This window comes from Neoarius graeffei, chromosome 6 (assembly GCF_027579695.1).
Source record: "Neoarius graeffei isolate fNeoGra1 chromosome 6, fNeoGra1.pri, whole genome shotgun sequence".
Taxonomy (NCBI): domain Eukaryota; kingdom Metazoa; phylum Chordata; class Actinopteri; order Siluriformes; family Ariidae; genus Neoarius; species Neoarius graeffei.
This window is the reverse complement of record NC_083574.1, coordinates 67,217,455-67,234,263: the sequence shown is the minus strand read 5'-3', so window position 1 is coordinate 67,234,263 and position 16,809 is coordinate 67,217,455. Positions and strand designations below refer to the sequence as shown.

General features: G+C 39.9%; 1 protein-coding gene across 1 annotated transcript in view; it reads right to left on the bottom strand.

Annotated features, from left to right (window-relative positions):
* Window positions 1-4,779, bottom strand: part of kti12 (KTI12 chromatin associated homolog) — a 112,422-nt gene extending 107,643 nt beyond the window's left edge. The window contains exon 1 of the mRNA XM_060922985.1: window positions 4,574-4,779. Within this exon, the coding sequence (XP_060778968.1) occupies window positions 4,574-4,724 (151 nt within the window). The 5' untranslated portion in view covers window positions 4,725-4,779. The remainder of the gene's footprint in view (window positions 1-4,573) is intronic.
* Window positions 4,780-16,809: the final 12,030 nt, after the last annotated feature.

Genomic DNA, 16,809 nt, shown 5'->3' with positions numbered 1-16,809 from the left:
AGGGAAGGACACACATTAACAATTTGCATGTGTAGAATTGAATTTTCCACTCCAACAGTTAGAAATTGATCGTGCTTCCATTTGCAGTCTTTCTGTTACAGGAGTGATCTGTTCGGACGTTATCACTGAAAAGGTGAGTTTTGACCGTTTTATTTTGTTTTATTAAGGCAATAGAATGTTTCTTTTTCATATTACTTTCATATTTTGTAGTATTTGCATATTTTTGGCCAATATTTTGCAACCATGGTCAATTTAGATCGAACTTTTGATAGAATCTACGGCCAGTCATTTTGCCCCACCCCCACCTTGCCCGGTGCGGTAGTGATATCCCGTTGCTCACGCGCCGCAGCAGAGACCCGCATGACCTTCAGCCGGTACAGTCGCTGTTCTTTTACCAGCGCCATTATTCTCATCTTTCCGGTGTGTTCTTGATTTTTCCATTGTGTCCTATTTTGCCATATCAAATACCCAAAATGTATCATATTATTCATATTTAAGTGAATAATCAGTCATCATAATTTGGCATTTTTAACCCAAGCAATCAAAAAGAGGAAATTTATTCAATATTTTCACTCATCTGTGAAGGAGAGGCTTTAATTCTTTATGATGTACAACCCCGATTCCAAAAAAGTTGGGACAAAGTACAAATTGTAAATAAAAACGGAATGCAATGATGTGGAAGTTTCAAAATTCCATATTTTATTCAGAATAGAACATAGATGAAATATCAAATGTTTAAACTGAGAAAATGTATCATTTAAAGAGAAAAATTAGGTGATTTTAAATGTCATGACAACGCCACATCTCAAAAAAGTTGGGACAAGGCCATGTTTACCACTGTGAGACATCCCCTTTTCTCTTTACAACAGTCTGTAAACATCTGGGGACTGAGGAGACAAGTTGCTCAAGTTTAGGGATAGGAATGTTAACCCATTTTTGTCTAATGTAGGATTCTAGTTGCTCAACTGTCTTAGGTCTTTTTTTGTCATATCTTCCGTTTTATGATGCGCCAAATGTTTTCTATGGGTGAAAGATCTGGACTGCAGGCTGGCCAGTTCAGTACCCGGACCCTTCTTCTACGCAGCCATGATGCTGTAATTGATGCAGTATGTGGTTTGGCATTGTCATGTTGGAAAATGCAAGGTCTTCCCTGAAAGAGACATCGTCTGGATGGGAGCATATGTTGCTCTAGAACCTGGATATACCTTTCAGCATTGATGGTGTCTTTCCAGATGTGCAAGCTGCCCGTGCTACACGCACTAATGCAACCCCATACCATCAGAGATGCAGGCTTCTGAACTGAGCGCTGATGATAACTTGGGTTGTCCTTCTCCTCTTTAGTCCGAATGACACGGCATCCCTGATTTCCATAAAGAACTTCAAATTTTGATTCGTCTGACCACAGAACAGTTTTCCACTTTGCCACAGTCCATTTTAAATGAGCCTTGGCCCAGAAAAGACGTCTGCGCTTCTGGATCATGTTTAGATACGGCTTCTTCTTTGAACTATAGAGTTTTAGCTGGCAACGGCGGATGGCACGGTGAATTGCGTTCACAGATAATGTTCTCTGGAAATATTCCTGAGCCCATTTTGTGATTTCCAATACAGAAGCATGCCTGTATGTGATGCAGTGCCGTCTAAGGGCCCGAAGATCACGGGCACCCAGTATGGTTTTCCGGCCTTGACCCTTATGCACAGAGATTCTTCCAGATTCTCTGAATCTTTTGATGATATTATGCACTGTAGATGATGACATGTTCAAACTCTTTGCAATTTTACACTGTCGAACTCCTTTCTGATATTGCGCCCGCCACTATTTGTCGGCACAGAATTAGGGGGATTGGTGATCCTCTTCCCATCTTTACTTCTGAGAGCCGCTGCCACTTCAAGATGCTCTTTTTATACCCAGTCATGTTAATGACCTATTGCTAATTGACCTAATGAGTTGCAATTTGGTCCTCCAGCTGTTCCTTTTTTTGTACCTTTAACTCTTCCAGCCTCTTGTTGCCCCTGTCCCAACTTTGAGATGTGTTGCTGTCATGAAATTTCAAATGAGCCAATATTTGGCATGAAATTTCAAAATGTCTCACTTTTGACATTTGATATGTTGTCTATGTTCTATTGTGAATACAATATCAGTTTTTGAGATTTGTAAATTATTGCATTCCATTTTTATTTAAAATTTGTACTTTGTCCCAACTTTTTTGGAATTGGGGTGTAGTTATTTTATACGTAAATCAATTTTACAAAAGCATTTGAATTGTAATTTAAAAAAATTCCACAGTGGAGGCCAGATAAAGCAAGATGCTATATTCTTATTAAACAACAAAAGAAACACTGAGTGTTAGGTAAATGCAAAAAAATAGTAAAATTAGAAAATTTATTTTTTGACCTCCATTTTTCTGACGTCACGAGATACATTGCTTAATCAATGATGGAACTATTTTATGTCACGTGAGCCATACTTGGCCAATCCCTGCACGATAATTTTTTGAAGAGTGATGTAATGTTGAATAGTCATCAAGTGAAGCTAAGGTGGTGTTTACATTAGACCGTATCCGTATCGTTTTCGTCGCGGATGCACTGTCCGTGCACATTAAAATGCCGGGAAACGACTCCACAGGCGGAACAGTTTGAATCCGCCAGGGCCCACGTATTCAACCCAGTACGTATCTGATCCGGTGCTGTGTAAACATTGAGGAACGAGGATACGCAGTGCTGAGCTCTAGCTGACGTCATCATTGGACAACGTCACTGTGACATCCACCTTCCTGATTCGCTGGCATTGGTAATGCCACGTTGGTCATGTGACGCAACTGCTGAAAAACGGCACGGACTTCACTTCCTGCTATTTGTCCCAAATCACTGCTCGTGCGCTTCACTCACGCGCTCTGTGAGCTGCGCAGGGCCGGAGTGCGCACCCTCCAGAGGGCACGCGCTGTTCAGGGCGGAGTGATTTGGAGCGCAGGATGCCTGCGGAGCCGAGCGTATCCGTGTATTGGCGTTGCTGTGTGCACGCGAATCGTGTATTGGTGTTGCTGTGTGCACGCGAATCATTTTAAAAACGTTAATCTGATGATCCGCTGATACGGTCTAATGTAAACACCATCTAAGAGCCAATGGAACAGCACGATAATGATGTTGAATCTAAAACGTATCGCTCTATCGCACCATTCCATTGGCTCTCGTGGTTCTAGCCAATCAGCAACGAACTCACATACTACAACAAATCGTGCTTTGGTAATCATGAATAATGAATCCTCCGAGGGGGATTTGCTATTGCCGCTTTTCCACTACAAACGCAGCTGAGTCGGGCTGAGCCGTGCCGTGCTGAGTCGAGCTGAGCGGGGCTGTTGGAGTTGCATTTCGACTACAACCGCGCTGAACCGTGCTGGCTGGAAGTGGGTGGACACATTGGGTGGAGTTAGCGAAAGTGGGTGGACGTCAAATGATGTCGTTAAGCAGCGCAAACAGTGACATCAGTGAGCTTTTAAGCGGTAGTCTCACGACCCGAATAGTAAACAATAAACATGGACATGGAGTCGTTAGTGTTGCTGGTCTTGGTTCTGTGGCTTGTTGTCACCGACAACGCCAACAGATACTGGCAAGAGCGTATAGATGAGGCGAGGCGCATAAGGCTTCAGAAATTCTCGTAATTCGTAATTCTTCTTCTTCCGGGTTTACGGTGTTTACAGATCCCAGCGTGCTCACGGGGCGTGTGGGCATGTGAGGACACTCCTCCTCACCAATCAGTGCACAGGGGAGTGTCTGCTCACGCCCCCAGCCTCACTCAGCTCGCTTTGGCTCGCTTCAGCCCCACTCCAAAACGGTGCGAGTTTTAGGGGCTAAGCAGGGCTGAAGCGAGCTGAGTCGTGCTGTTTTTTGGTAGTCGAAACGCGAGCCGTGTCGGGCTGAAGTGAGCTGAAGCGAGCTGAAGTGAGCTGAAAAAGGGTAGTGGAAAAGGGCCATATGACAAGTTCAAGGTGACTTGGTCGTCGGATCATCCTTGCATCAAAGCGTCTGATTTCCCGATCAACTTTCTTCAAATATGGCACTCAGAATGCACGATTTTACACCTTTTTCGCCTTCAAAACTCTCCCCTATAAGGGCACGACTGCGTAGCCAGACTGATCTACAGCTTTTCATTCTCTGGGGTTTCTGAAACTGATGCACCGTTAGAGAATTCTGACACCACATGCTCAAGAGACAGCGATTCTTTCTTTCTTTGAAGCTACTGGTGCAATTTATATAAATGAAAATACATTTTGGCTGCTATGTAGATTTTCAACAGCCAAACCAATCATCACAGCCTGTAAGAAATCCAGTATCCCCCTTGAAAGGCAGGAAATGTCATTATAACGTATAGCTCTCTTACATTGCCCCTCAAATTTTAGCCCGTGGTAATTTATTCCCCCCATGGTTGTCATGCGTGCTGCTGTAGCAGTTTATAACACAACACAGACTTTTAACCACAATGACTCGTGTGTATGTATATTTTCTATCATATATGAATCAGTATTTCAACTACATAGTTGTATAATCAGTTCGCTGACGGTGTTTAACTCTAACTCACCTGCATACACCGAGTTCTTATCAATACTCTGCATTTCATCCCCAATTATGTCAACTTGCTTATCTGTATTTTCCACGAAGTAATCTTTTAATTCTCGAGCTCGGCGACTTTTACCGCTGCAAGGAAAACCACATATTACGATTAGGGGCATCTTCGCGCAAGAAATGTGCTGTTCTCAGTTTAAAGTCACTTGTTGACACGTGACCAATGCGGAAACCATGATAAACTGTGACACGGAAGTAATTCCACTGAGCTCTATGTAAAATATCTGGCGAGTTTATTGCCCAGTCAGAATGAAGCGATCTGGCTGCCATATTACCACTCACATTGGATCGGTACGGTTATATCTCTGCCTTGGAAACTGCACAAAACTGGACATGTTATTCATCTAATTGTTGAGGAAAAAAACAAACAAACCACAAACTGGACATGTTATTTACGGTTTGTGGGGGTGTTTGTGTTTTAATCATAATGTACATTGGTGGTGTAGTGGTTAGCACGGTCGCCTCACAGCAAGAAGGTTCCGGGTTCGAACCCACAGAAAAAGGGCCTTTCTGTGTGGAGTTTGCATGTTCTCCCCGTGTCTACGTGGGTTTCCTCCGGGTGCTCCGGTTTCCCCCACAATCCAAAGACATGCAGTTAGGTTGACATGGGGCGGCCTTGGGCTGAGGTGCCCTTGAGCAAGGTACCTGACTGCTCCCTGGGTGCTTTGGTGTGGCTGCCCACTGCTCTGAGTGTGTGCGTGTGTTCACTGCTTCAGATGGGTTAAATGCAGAGGATGAATTTCACTGTGCTTGAAGTGTGCATGTGACGAATAAAGGTTTCTTCAATAAATTTTATCATCATGGATACATTCAGGGACATTACTGCAGATTCTTCTTCTACTACTATTATTATTATTATTATTATTATTATTAGGCGGCACGGTGGTGTAGTGGTTAGCACTGTCACCTCACAGCAAGAAGGTCCTGGGTTCAAGGCCAGCGAGGGCCTTTCTGTGTGGAGTTTGCAAATTTTCTCCCCGTGTCTGCATGGGTTTCCTCTGGGCGCTCCGGTTTCCCTCAAAGACATGTAGGTTAGGCTAATTGGTGGCTTTAAATTGACTGTAGGTGTGAATGGTTGTTTGTCTCTGTGTCAGCCTTGCAATGACCTGGCGACTTGTCCAGGGTGTACCCCACCTCTCGCCTGCGACCCTGTAGAACAGGATAAGTGGCTATAGATAATGGATTATTATTATTATTATTATTATTATTATTATTATTATACCAAATAGAAAATACATAGTACATGCATAACAGAGAAGAAAACAAAGTGTACATTACAACATGACAGAACAATTCTGGTTTACACAGAGATGGAGACAGCATGTGGGTCAGAGTCCACAAAAGTAAAGTAATTTCCTGTTGCCCAGAGACATGTGAATCCTCATATGCTTTTCCAGATCAGCAATTTAAAAAAAAAATAGACAAATACATTCTATTGCATAGAATGAAAAATAAAATTAATCATGTAAATAATGGATGGAACAGAGAATTACATGTAGATATTACAAATTAACTATTTAGAAGCAGATTGATACCAATCCGTGGCTATACTTACAAATTATATATAATCAATCAATAATCTAATAATAATAAAATTAAATAAGTCCTAACTTAATTACAATTTACTGCATAATTATAACAAAACAATAAATTATTCTAATACACCATTTATTAGAAAATATTCCCATAGAAATGAATATTTCCAAAACAAAAATGTTTGACATAAATTTCAAGAAAACCTAAATAACATCAGGCAATATTTATTTACAACTCATCTCATCTCATTATCTCTAGCCGCTTTATCCTTCTACAGGGTCGCAGGCAAGCTGGAGCCTATCCCAGCTGACTACGGGCGAAAGGCGGGGTACACCCTGGACAAGTCGCCAGGTCATCACAGGGCCGACACATAGACACAGACAACCATTCACACTCACATTCACACCTACGGTCAATTTAGGGTCACCAGTTAACCTAACCTGCATGTCTTTGGACTGTGGGGGAAACCGGAGCACCCGGAGGAAACCCACACGGACACGGGGAGAACATGCAAACTCCACACAGAAAGGCCCTCGCCGGCCCCGGGGCTCGAACCCAGGACCTTCTTGCTGTGAGGCGACAGCGCTAACCACTACACCACCGTGCCGCCCACACTGAAATAATCTCCATAAAAATAATTATAGAGCGGCAGCTACAATTATCGACAGTCCATAATTACTGACACCTTTTTAGATTTATCAATAAAAAACAATTTTACAAAGGTGAGTTTCAGTTACAACAGTTATCACTGGTTAATTAATCAAGGGTATTTTTTATCATGAATCTTAAGGGAGGTGGAATAGCTCTACAAATTTGATTAAATTCTCTATAGGAGCATTTTAAATTAAACTTTTCCACAAATGAATTAAATTGCATAAAATGTCCATTTTCATCCATTTGATCGGTAACATATAAAACTTTATCATGCCATTCTTGTTTAAATAAAGTCTTCCTATTAATAGTAATGGTTCTATTATTCCACAAGGTGGAGCCATGTGGTGTGAAGTTGTGGGTAAACATCATTTTCCAACAATGCAATATCTGTTTATCACGGGCGATTGCTCTAAGACAACGAGGGAGGCTCAGCCTCCTCTAAAAATGCCCTTATAACTTTAATGTGTGCGTGAGTTTCTCCCCCTCGTGACAGCGCGATGCAGCGCAGCCTCAGTGGACTTCAATGGCATTTGGGAGCGCTGCGCTTTCAATCTCAAAATGCAAGACGATTATTGGACAAATACTGCGAAAATGCCCGCCTACGGACTCCCAGCCTCAGTGGACTTCAACGGCATTTGGGAGCTCTGCGCTTTTCAGTCTTAAAATGCAAGACGGTTATTGGACAAATACTGCGAAAACGCCCGCCTACGGACTCCCAGACTCACATGGGAGGGACATGGCAGTTTCCGCGAGGAGACTGGTGATTGGTGAAAGCGGCCGGATATTTTCTTTGATTGACAGCTCGTTTCAACTATAGACAGGCAGCGGTGAATCTACGGTTTCTACCAGCTTTTTTAGTTTGTATATATTTTCATTGTAAATAAAGTGCAAATATAGAGTTGTCAAGTTTGCTATCTTAGTTCCAGAAATTTCGTTTATTTGAGTGACTGAACTTGAACTTGAGGGGGCTAGTCAGCTAGCAAGAAAGCTGCGCACGGATGCCAAGCATTGCTGATTTAATTTTGGCGAAGCCATTTGCCAGTCTTCCTTTCGAGGAAAAAATTAAAATTAAAGAGCAGGGTAGAGCAATGCCTCAAATTGACTTGGTGAAAAAGGTAGGGAATAATACTCGTTCCTTTCAGCTCCCCTGGTACGAGAAAGTGAATTGGCTAACAGCAAGTGACCCACATCAACAACAGTAAATAGGCTACTTTAGTAATATGTCATGGATGGACCAAAAATATAGAATCTATTTAAAATGTTTATGCTGAGTATATTATATTGGAATATATATATTTTTCTGGATATGAATTAAACACAGCTACAATTTGGAAAACATTTTTAAACAAAAACACAGCCAAGAACATTTCACACTACAGACCTGGATTAAAAGTGAAGGGTTATCAAAATTGTCAATAAAACATTTCTCAGTCAAAATAAGTAAAATATAGGGAAAGTGTCATTGAATGAAATGTGTGGCACCCAGCTCTACTGCTGAGATTCCTGACAAAGAGCTGCTTTCAATAATGATCAATTTTTAAACAACATGACACAATTTTAAAATATAAAATGTTAAAATATACCCCCCCCAACACCATCATGTATATTGGACAGTAGGCTAATGGGCCAAAAGAACCTGTTATTTCACAGTTTGTGACCCTGCCAACAATCAGCCAGATCAGAGGCAAGAGTATGGGCAAAATTGATGTTTTTTCTTTTAAAATCTGGAAATATCGTAACCGACCAGCCTCCCCTGTTTGAAAGACTACCAGCCGCCACTGCTGTTTATGGAAGTCAGACAACATAATTGGCAGTTTGAATATTTCAAAGTCACAACACAACAAAAATTCTAACCCTCCCACATTTTTGAATAAACATTTTTGTATGTGGAACCATATAGAATCCGTCTGTGCCAAAAAAGCTTTGATCCATTTCAATCTGAGTACTCCAATCAGATTTAAATTCGGCAACTTTTAGGCCACCATTATTATGGTCTTTAACCATCAGAGATTTCTTAAGGTAGGTGGTCTTATTTTTCCATATGAAATTAAAAATGACAGAATTCACCTTTTTAATCATTTGAGGAGAAACATAGTGATTGACAATGATAAATTAGTTTTGATAAGCCTTCTGCTTTTGTCAGTTAAATTCTACCCAAAATAGAGAGATCTCTCACTAGCCAGTGATTAAGAGATTTTTTTCATACTATTTTTTTCTTCTATGTTTATCTGTTCTCTTTTATTTCTATCTTTAGACATTGTTAAACATAGGTATTTTAATTCAGTTTTTACCGGAATGGGGTCTAGATTTGACTTGGCATAAGGATAAAAAGGTAATAATCCACGTTTTCTTTTTTTCTTTTTTTAATTGTTTTTATTTAAGCACAGACCAGATGCTCTGGACAAGCTTGATATTATATCCAGGGCTTTTCCAATTATAGTTTTGTCTCTTAAGAAAATTACTGTGTCGTCAGCAAATTCTAATTCGGTATTCATAATCAAAAATGGTGATTCATTTAATGTGAGGGTGGTTCATGATTAAGTATGCTAGCATTTGTGTACATAAAATAAATAATTTTGGCAAATTTGGGCAGCCTTGTCTGATTCCATGTAAAATCTTAAATTTTGGTGTCATTCCAGGGTTAAGGGAGATATAACTATAAATATTGTTGTAAAACATTTTAATAACCTTGCAGAACCCTTCTTCAAATCCAAGTTTTTTGAGTGTTGTAAACATAAAATCGTGCTTCACAGTGTCGAATGCTTTGAAAAAGTCTAGAAATAAAACAAGACTGTCTGATTAAATGATTCACTGATAATCAGTCATATCCAGAATCAGTCAGACGTGGTTTTGAAGATATCTTCCCTTCATGAAGGCTGATTAATATTCGTCTACAAGTTTTACAAGCACATGCTTTAGACCAGGGGTGGGGAACAACTGGCCTCCGGGCCGTATACAGCCCGCGAGACCGTTTGATCCGGCCCGCAAGATGATTTCATAATTACTCTCTCACACACAAAAAAAAATCAGAAAAGAGACTGCAATTAATAAAATAGGCAAGTGGTTGTCTTTCCAGGCCAAGGTCAGGGTCCTGAACCCCACACGAGCAGATCGTGATCATGCGCGGTCACGTCATTTAGCGGGCATAGACAGACTGTTTAACAATTTCACCAAAACGCACCATGGCGAGTATGAAGAAGAGAAGGATAGATGCGGAATGTTGTGCTTTTCAGGAAAAATGGACAAATGATTATTTTTTCGTAGAAATAAAAGGCAAGCCAGTTTGCTTAGTTTGTGGGGAAGCACTTGCAGTTGATAAAGGCTAATCTGGAGCATCATTACAGCACCAAACACGCCAAGCTGGACGAGCTGAAAGAACAAGTGCGTGTGGATAAAATTAATGCTCTTTGGTGGAGTTTGGGCACCCAACAAGCAACATTCACAAGACCTCAAGGTAACCAAGAAAACGTTGCACAGGCTAGTTTTGAGGTAAGTGAGCAAGTGATGTGAGTAAGTGATGTGTATTTAAAGTTCGTTTTTATGTAGGCTACATTGTAAGGTCAAAGGTAAAAACTCGTTACTATGGAGATAGCCTAGCATCTACGCCAAAGCATCTGATAATGGCGCAGAAACGGATACATGAGTTTTTCGCACCACATTGACATAAACGGACTGCAGGAGAGATGGTGGCAAGTGAAAATGTCTCAGCGAATTTGTCTACAAACAGTAATACAGCTGCTTTATCTTCAGCTGCTGTCAAGTCACAACAGTCAGTAAGCGCCGTTGGAGCAGGAGGAGCAGCTGAAGAGCGGGCAACTTGGCTAGCTGAAGGGCCACCACCAACTGCAGGATTTGACAAACCCTGTTTTCTTGCATTCAGATATATTTTTTTTCATCTGAAACTACCAAAAAAACAGTATTTATCCAGCTGAATATTAAAAATGTTCTCGGGGAGAAACCCCCGATAGGCTAAACCTCTTCATCCTACTTCCAATGCGCACCTGCATGGTTTTCACAGCCTAACTGATATGAGAACATGTTTTCTGGTAGCATAGTAAGACCGTTCTCTTTCTGTCTAAAATTGCGCAAAACCCGCTATCTAGCCTCTACAACATTAAAATTTTCTCGGGGGAGAACCCCCCGAACCCCCGCTTATTCTTACATCACTTTAAAACTGGTTCCGGTGCCAATGCTTCAGGATATGTTAAAATAATAGTTAGTCTTTATATTTTTCCGTCACCATGTAGTTAAAACAATCTGTTTATGATGGAAAATATTCAGTTAATGTGCCTCAGGAATGGAGCTTCTTCGGAGTCTTCAGACATATCGGCCAAAATCACAGGTTGGTTCTGCTTACATGCATTACATGTAGATTATGGAACGTCAGGTACCACGCTGCAGCGATGTCAAGGTATCAATCTTAAAGTGCATTATAACGGCCTATACCATATATATATATATATATATATATATATATATATATATATATATATATATATAAAAACCCATGACCCCCATTAACTAGGCTACTTAATATGCAGCACCCCTGACCTAAAATGTGTTCCCGCGCTCCTGATCGCTAAGAAACTGAAACCACATTCAGAAGGGGAGTTTGTGAAGGAGTGCCTTGTCGCTGCCGCGGAACTGCTCGCACCGGACAAAGTGAAACTTTTCCAAAGTGTCAGTTTGTCTCGAAGAACCGTCTCCGATTGGATTAGTGACATGGCACAAGAAAACACTGAAGGATACCGCTAAGGATTTTCAGTTTTTCTCATTATCCTGCGACGAGACAACAGACATCACAAATACCGCTCAACTCACCATTTTTGTGCGTGGGATTACAGCCGAGTTTGATACACGGGAGGAAATACTGTCTTTGCAAGCCATGCATAGCACTACCAAAGGTGAGGATTTGTTTGAGCAAGTTGTTTTGGCTATGAACAAATTTAACCTGTAGTTTGACAAGCTAAGTGGACTGGCTACAGACGGAGCTCCAGCCATGGTTGGTGCGCAGAAAGGATTGACTGCGTTGGTTAAAAAATAAATGAGTCGTCTCAGTCTGGATCCAAATGAGTCGGTTGTGTGCCACTGTATCATACACCAAGAGAGCCTGTGTGCACATTCCCTGAAGCTCAATAATGTTATGACTACTATTGTTTCCACCATAAACTTCATTAAAAACAGAGGACTTAACAGCTGCCAATTTAAAGAGATACTGAGTGATCTTGAGTCAGAGTATGGAGACCTGGTTTACCATTTTGAGGTGCAGTGGCTGAGTCGTGCAGATATGCTTGCATGCTTCTACAACTTGAGGGAAGAAGTAAAGCAGTTCATAGAGATGAAGGGCAAACCAGTCACTGAACTCAGTGATAGCAAATGGCTGTGTGATTTGGCCTTCATGGTGGACATTACCAAGTACCTCTCAGAACTGAATGTTAAGCTCCAAGGTCCCAACCAGCTTTTCAGCTCACTGTTTTCAAATGTGAAATCATTTGAAGCTAAACTGAAGCTGTGGCAAGTGCAACTGGAAAGGGGACCCAGATAGCAAATTATGTTATTTCAATGTTGATATTTGGTCAAGATGGTTGATTTACAGTTATAGTTGAACACTGATGGTGGATCAACCATTAATCAACCACTGATAAAATAAAAAGTTGAAAAAATGTGTTCGAATCAATGTAATGGTTGAAGGAAACATTTGATCAATGTTGAATATATGTTGATTTTGTTGTCATCATACACTGCACCACTGGACGGGAGCCTGGGGTGCACTCTGGGTGAGACCATTTTGTGGGAGGGGGGTTTCCTATATTTCATTGAATTTCATTTATTTAATTTAGAATTTTAATAGAGCACAAGGAACTATGAAGAATAGATTATTATTTATGGTTATGTGCAAATCTTGTGTGTGCAACATGTAAGGAAAAACGAACAGAAAAACAAACATCTCCGTTTTCTACCGTACCGGCCGCTATTTGGAATGGTCCTGTCTTTCAGCTGCTGCTCGGCAGAGTGACCGGCGGCTTACCCAGCAGGCCTTCAGCGAATTGGTGAAAAATTGGCTTCGGTACGCCCCTTGGCGTGTCGGGGGAAAGAAAAGGAACTAGATGTAAGTGAACTTGATATTTCTAAATTGCTGTTTTGTAAAAGTAAGAGGTGATTTGTAGTATTTGCTGTCTGCAAAACGGTCTATCATGAGCACTGACATAAATGTTGCCTCTGCTTCTCCCACAGCCTCCACTTCAGGATTGAAGTCTTTTTTTTTCTGTTGTTACTGACACAATAAAACAACAATAACAAACAATCCCTCTTCTGTTATTTCATTCAGTAATTGACAAATATGTATGTATGAATGTATGTGGTTGTATGCAGTGTTTGATCTGTCTGTGTAGGCTGATAGACACCCATGAAGTAACTCTGAATGAATAATAAAAGTAATTATATTCTATTAGCATATGTACCTTTTAGATAATGGTCAAACAGATATCGATTCAGTGTCATGACATGTCGATTTCCATTTAGATGATGGTTGAATCACCATTGATTCAGTATATTATTTCAACATGAAATCAACGGAAATTTAAATGTAATTTAGATGATGGTTGAATCACTATTGATTCAATGCTGATAGGGTTGAAAATTCAACGTTGATTCAACCCAAATTCAAGGGGACACTTTCAATATCATTTCAACATTATTTCAATGTTTTCTGTCAAATGCTATTTCAATGTTGATTCAACTGATTTTTGCTATCTGGGGAAACATTGTGCACTTTCCTACTTTGCAAGAACAAAAGCCTGCTGTGACATCTGAATATGCTGAGGAGTGTGCAAAACTACTCCAGGCCTTTGGAGAGAGGTTCCAGCTGATGAGAAGTTATGAGAAGGACCTGAACATATTTGCAACACCATTCAATGTGGAACCAGCTGATGTGCCTGACAACCTACAGCATGAAATCATTGAGCTGCAAAGCAACAATGAGCTCAAAGCTAGGTACAACAACCTTCCTCTGCTTGAGTTCTACAAACTGTATGTGCGTCCTGAGGATTTTCCCACTCTGAGGAGGCATGCACTGAAGTTTGCATCACTGTTTGGGACAACCTACTGCTGTGAGCAGTTCTTCTCAAAACTGACACTTGCAAAGAATTGGTTCCGCTCAAGACTGACTGACCCAAACCTGGAAAACCAGCTGCGAGCAGCATCGTCATCTGTACCATCGGACATCAGACACCTCGCCAAAGAGAAGCAGTTCCAGCCTTCACATTAGGTCGGCTAGATATAATAATAAAAATTGATAAAATATTATTATATTGTAGCATCTTCATTACATAAAATGCTCAAAGTGCTTTACATCAGTACATATAAAATCAATAAGAACACAAGACTAAAACCAGAGCATTAAAACAATACGAGGTGGATAAAATTTAAAAAGAAAATGGGAAGATTAAAAAGGGATAAAACAGAAAGTTACACCAATAAAGTTGCTTTATTTGAATAGCATGAAAGAAAGCTAAAATAAATGGGCTGCATCTTAAAATTTTCAGCAGAGGTTATGGGTTAAAAAATTTAGTTTGGCCCCCACAGGATGTTATAAAACTTGAAATGGCCCTTGATAGGAAAAACGTTCCCCACCCCTGCTTTAAATGATTAGCATATACTAAGACAAGTAATTTATAATCATTACATAGTAAGGTTATAGGTCTCCAATTGTCTAGCAACAATGTCTTTTTTGGGTTTTGGTAGCAAGGTTATTAAACCTGTCTTCATAGTAGGGGATAAACATCCTTTGTGAATACATTCTAAAAATGCTCTATATAATAATTTTTTAATATCCACCCAAAAGTATTTTAAAAATTCAGATGTTAAGCCATCAATTCCTGGTGATTTTACCATTTTTCATTTGTTTTAATGCCATTTCAATTTCTGTTACAGTTAATTCCTCATCAAGTGTATATTTGTCTTCATCTAATTTTTTGATGTAACCATTAATGGTGTCAAATAAGATGCCACATTGATTTATTAAATTCTGTTTTATATAAGTTACAGCTGGGCGGCACAGTGGTGTAGTGGTTAGCACTTGTCGCCTCACAGCAAGAAGGTCCTGGGTTCGAGCCCAGCGGCCGGCGAGGGCCTTTCTGTCTGGAGTTTGCATGTTCTCCCCTTGTCTGTGTGGGTTTCCTCTGGGTGCTTTGGTTTCCCCCACAGTCCAAAGACAGGTTAGGTTAATTGGTGGCTCTAAATTGACCGTAGGTGTGAATGGTGGTTTGTCTCTGTGTCAGCCCTGCGAAAACCTGGCGACTTGTCCAGGGTGTACCCTGCCTCTCGCCCATAGTCAGCTGGGATAGGCTCCAGCTTGCCTGCGACCCTGTAGAACAGAATAAGTGGCTACAGATAATGGATGGATGGCTAAGTTACAGTTAAAGACCCAAATTTCATCCTGTACTAATTTTTGATCTTCTTTTATCATTGGTCATAAGCTTACTAATTTTTTTTCTTAGTTTGTCTTTGTTTTTCAAATCTGAAGAAACATGATGAACCTTTTTCACCCTGTTCAATCCATCTAGCTCTTGATCGAGTGTAAGCTCCATTTGCCTTTATTGTGTACATTTTGTCTAGTTGAGACTGCAATGACTGTAATTCTGAAATGTTTTCTAAGGATAATTGTGCATAATTTACTAATGTATTAATTTTATCAATCAGATCCTTTTGTTCTTGTTTCCTTACACCATTCCCATTTACTACTATCAGACATGTCTAACTCTTCAACCTCCAAAATAAGAGATGTCACCTGATCCCAAAATTCACTATTCTGTAATGTCGTTATTAAATTTCCAGCTATCAGGAAGGATCTTATGTTGCTTAGAAGTTAATAAGTTTAGACTAATCATACAATGGTCTGTGAGCAGAAAGGCTGAAATTTCACATTCTAAAATATCATTATACAGCTCACAAGAGATAAGCCAGTAATCTAGTCTCGAACATTGACCGTTTCCTGCAGCATTAAACCATGTATATTGAATACAAGTTGGGTTTGATGACCTCCAAAAATTATTTACATTCATTGTTGTGCACAAATTTAGTATAATGTCGCTGTGAACAGGTTGTGGATTTCTGTGAGGTATTCTATCTAACCATGAATCAGGGGCTATGTTAAAGTATCCGCCCATTATCACTTTTTCTGAAATATATGATGTTTTCCATTTGTTAACAAGTTTACTTAGTTTTGAACACATGCCTATATTGATTGCATTATTGTTATAACCATAGATATATGATATACATTGATTGCATTATTGTTATAACCATAGATATACCAGTGACCTTCTGTATCCTCTTTATGATCAATTATATTGCCTGAAAATTTGTTGAATAATATCATTACTCCAACTGAATATGAAGTTCCATGTGCAAAAAAGGCAGAATCTCCCCATTGGATTCTCCAAAATTGTTCATCAGTCATAACAGAATGAGTCTCTTGTAGAAAAACAAATTTTGATTTTTGATCCTTACAAAACAAAAAAATGGCTTTATGCTTAATGCTATTTTTCAACCCCCTAACATTCAGTGATAAATCATAATTGTTTCAATATGCTCTTAACTTTATTTAAATATGCAGGAATGAACGTTATCCTTATTAACATCCTATCAAAAAGAAAAAAAAACACCCACTTTTTTGAAAATTGAGATTTATGTTTAAACCCACTTCTTGAACAGTTAAATCAGTTTAACTCTCATCTGATAAAACACAGACTTATGTACTTTACAAAGTACCTGAGTGTTTGCTTGCTGTAAACATCAATATTTTTTACCAATGTGCCTGAGTATACTTTACCAAAGTGCCTGAGTATTTACTTTCTGGATGTAACAATTAGGGATCAACTCTGTGTCCATCAATAAGTGCATAGCCTTCTCTTAAGGAGGCTTTTTCCACAACTCATCTGGCTTCTTGCATCTTGGGCCACAACTTGGCGCGGGCCTCCCGATCTTCCTTTGAAAAATCCT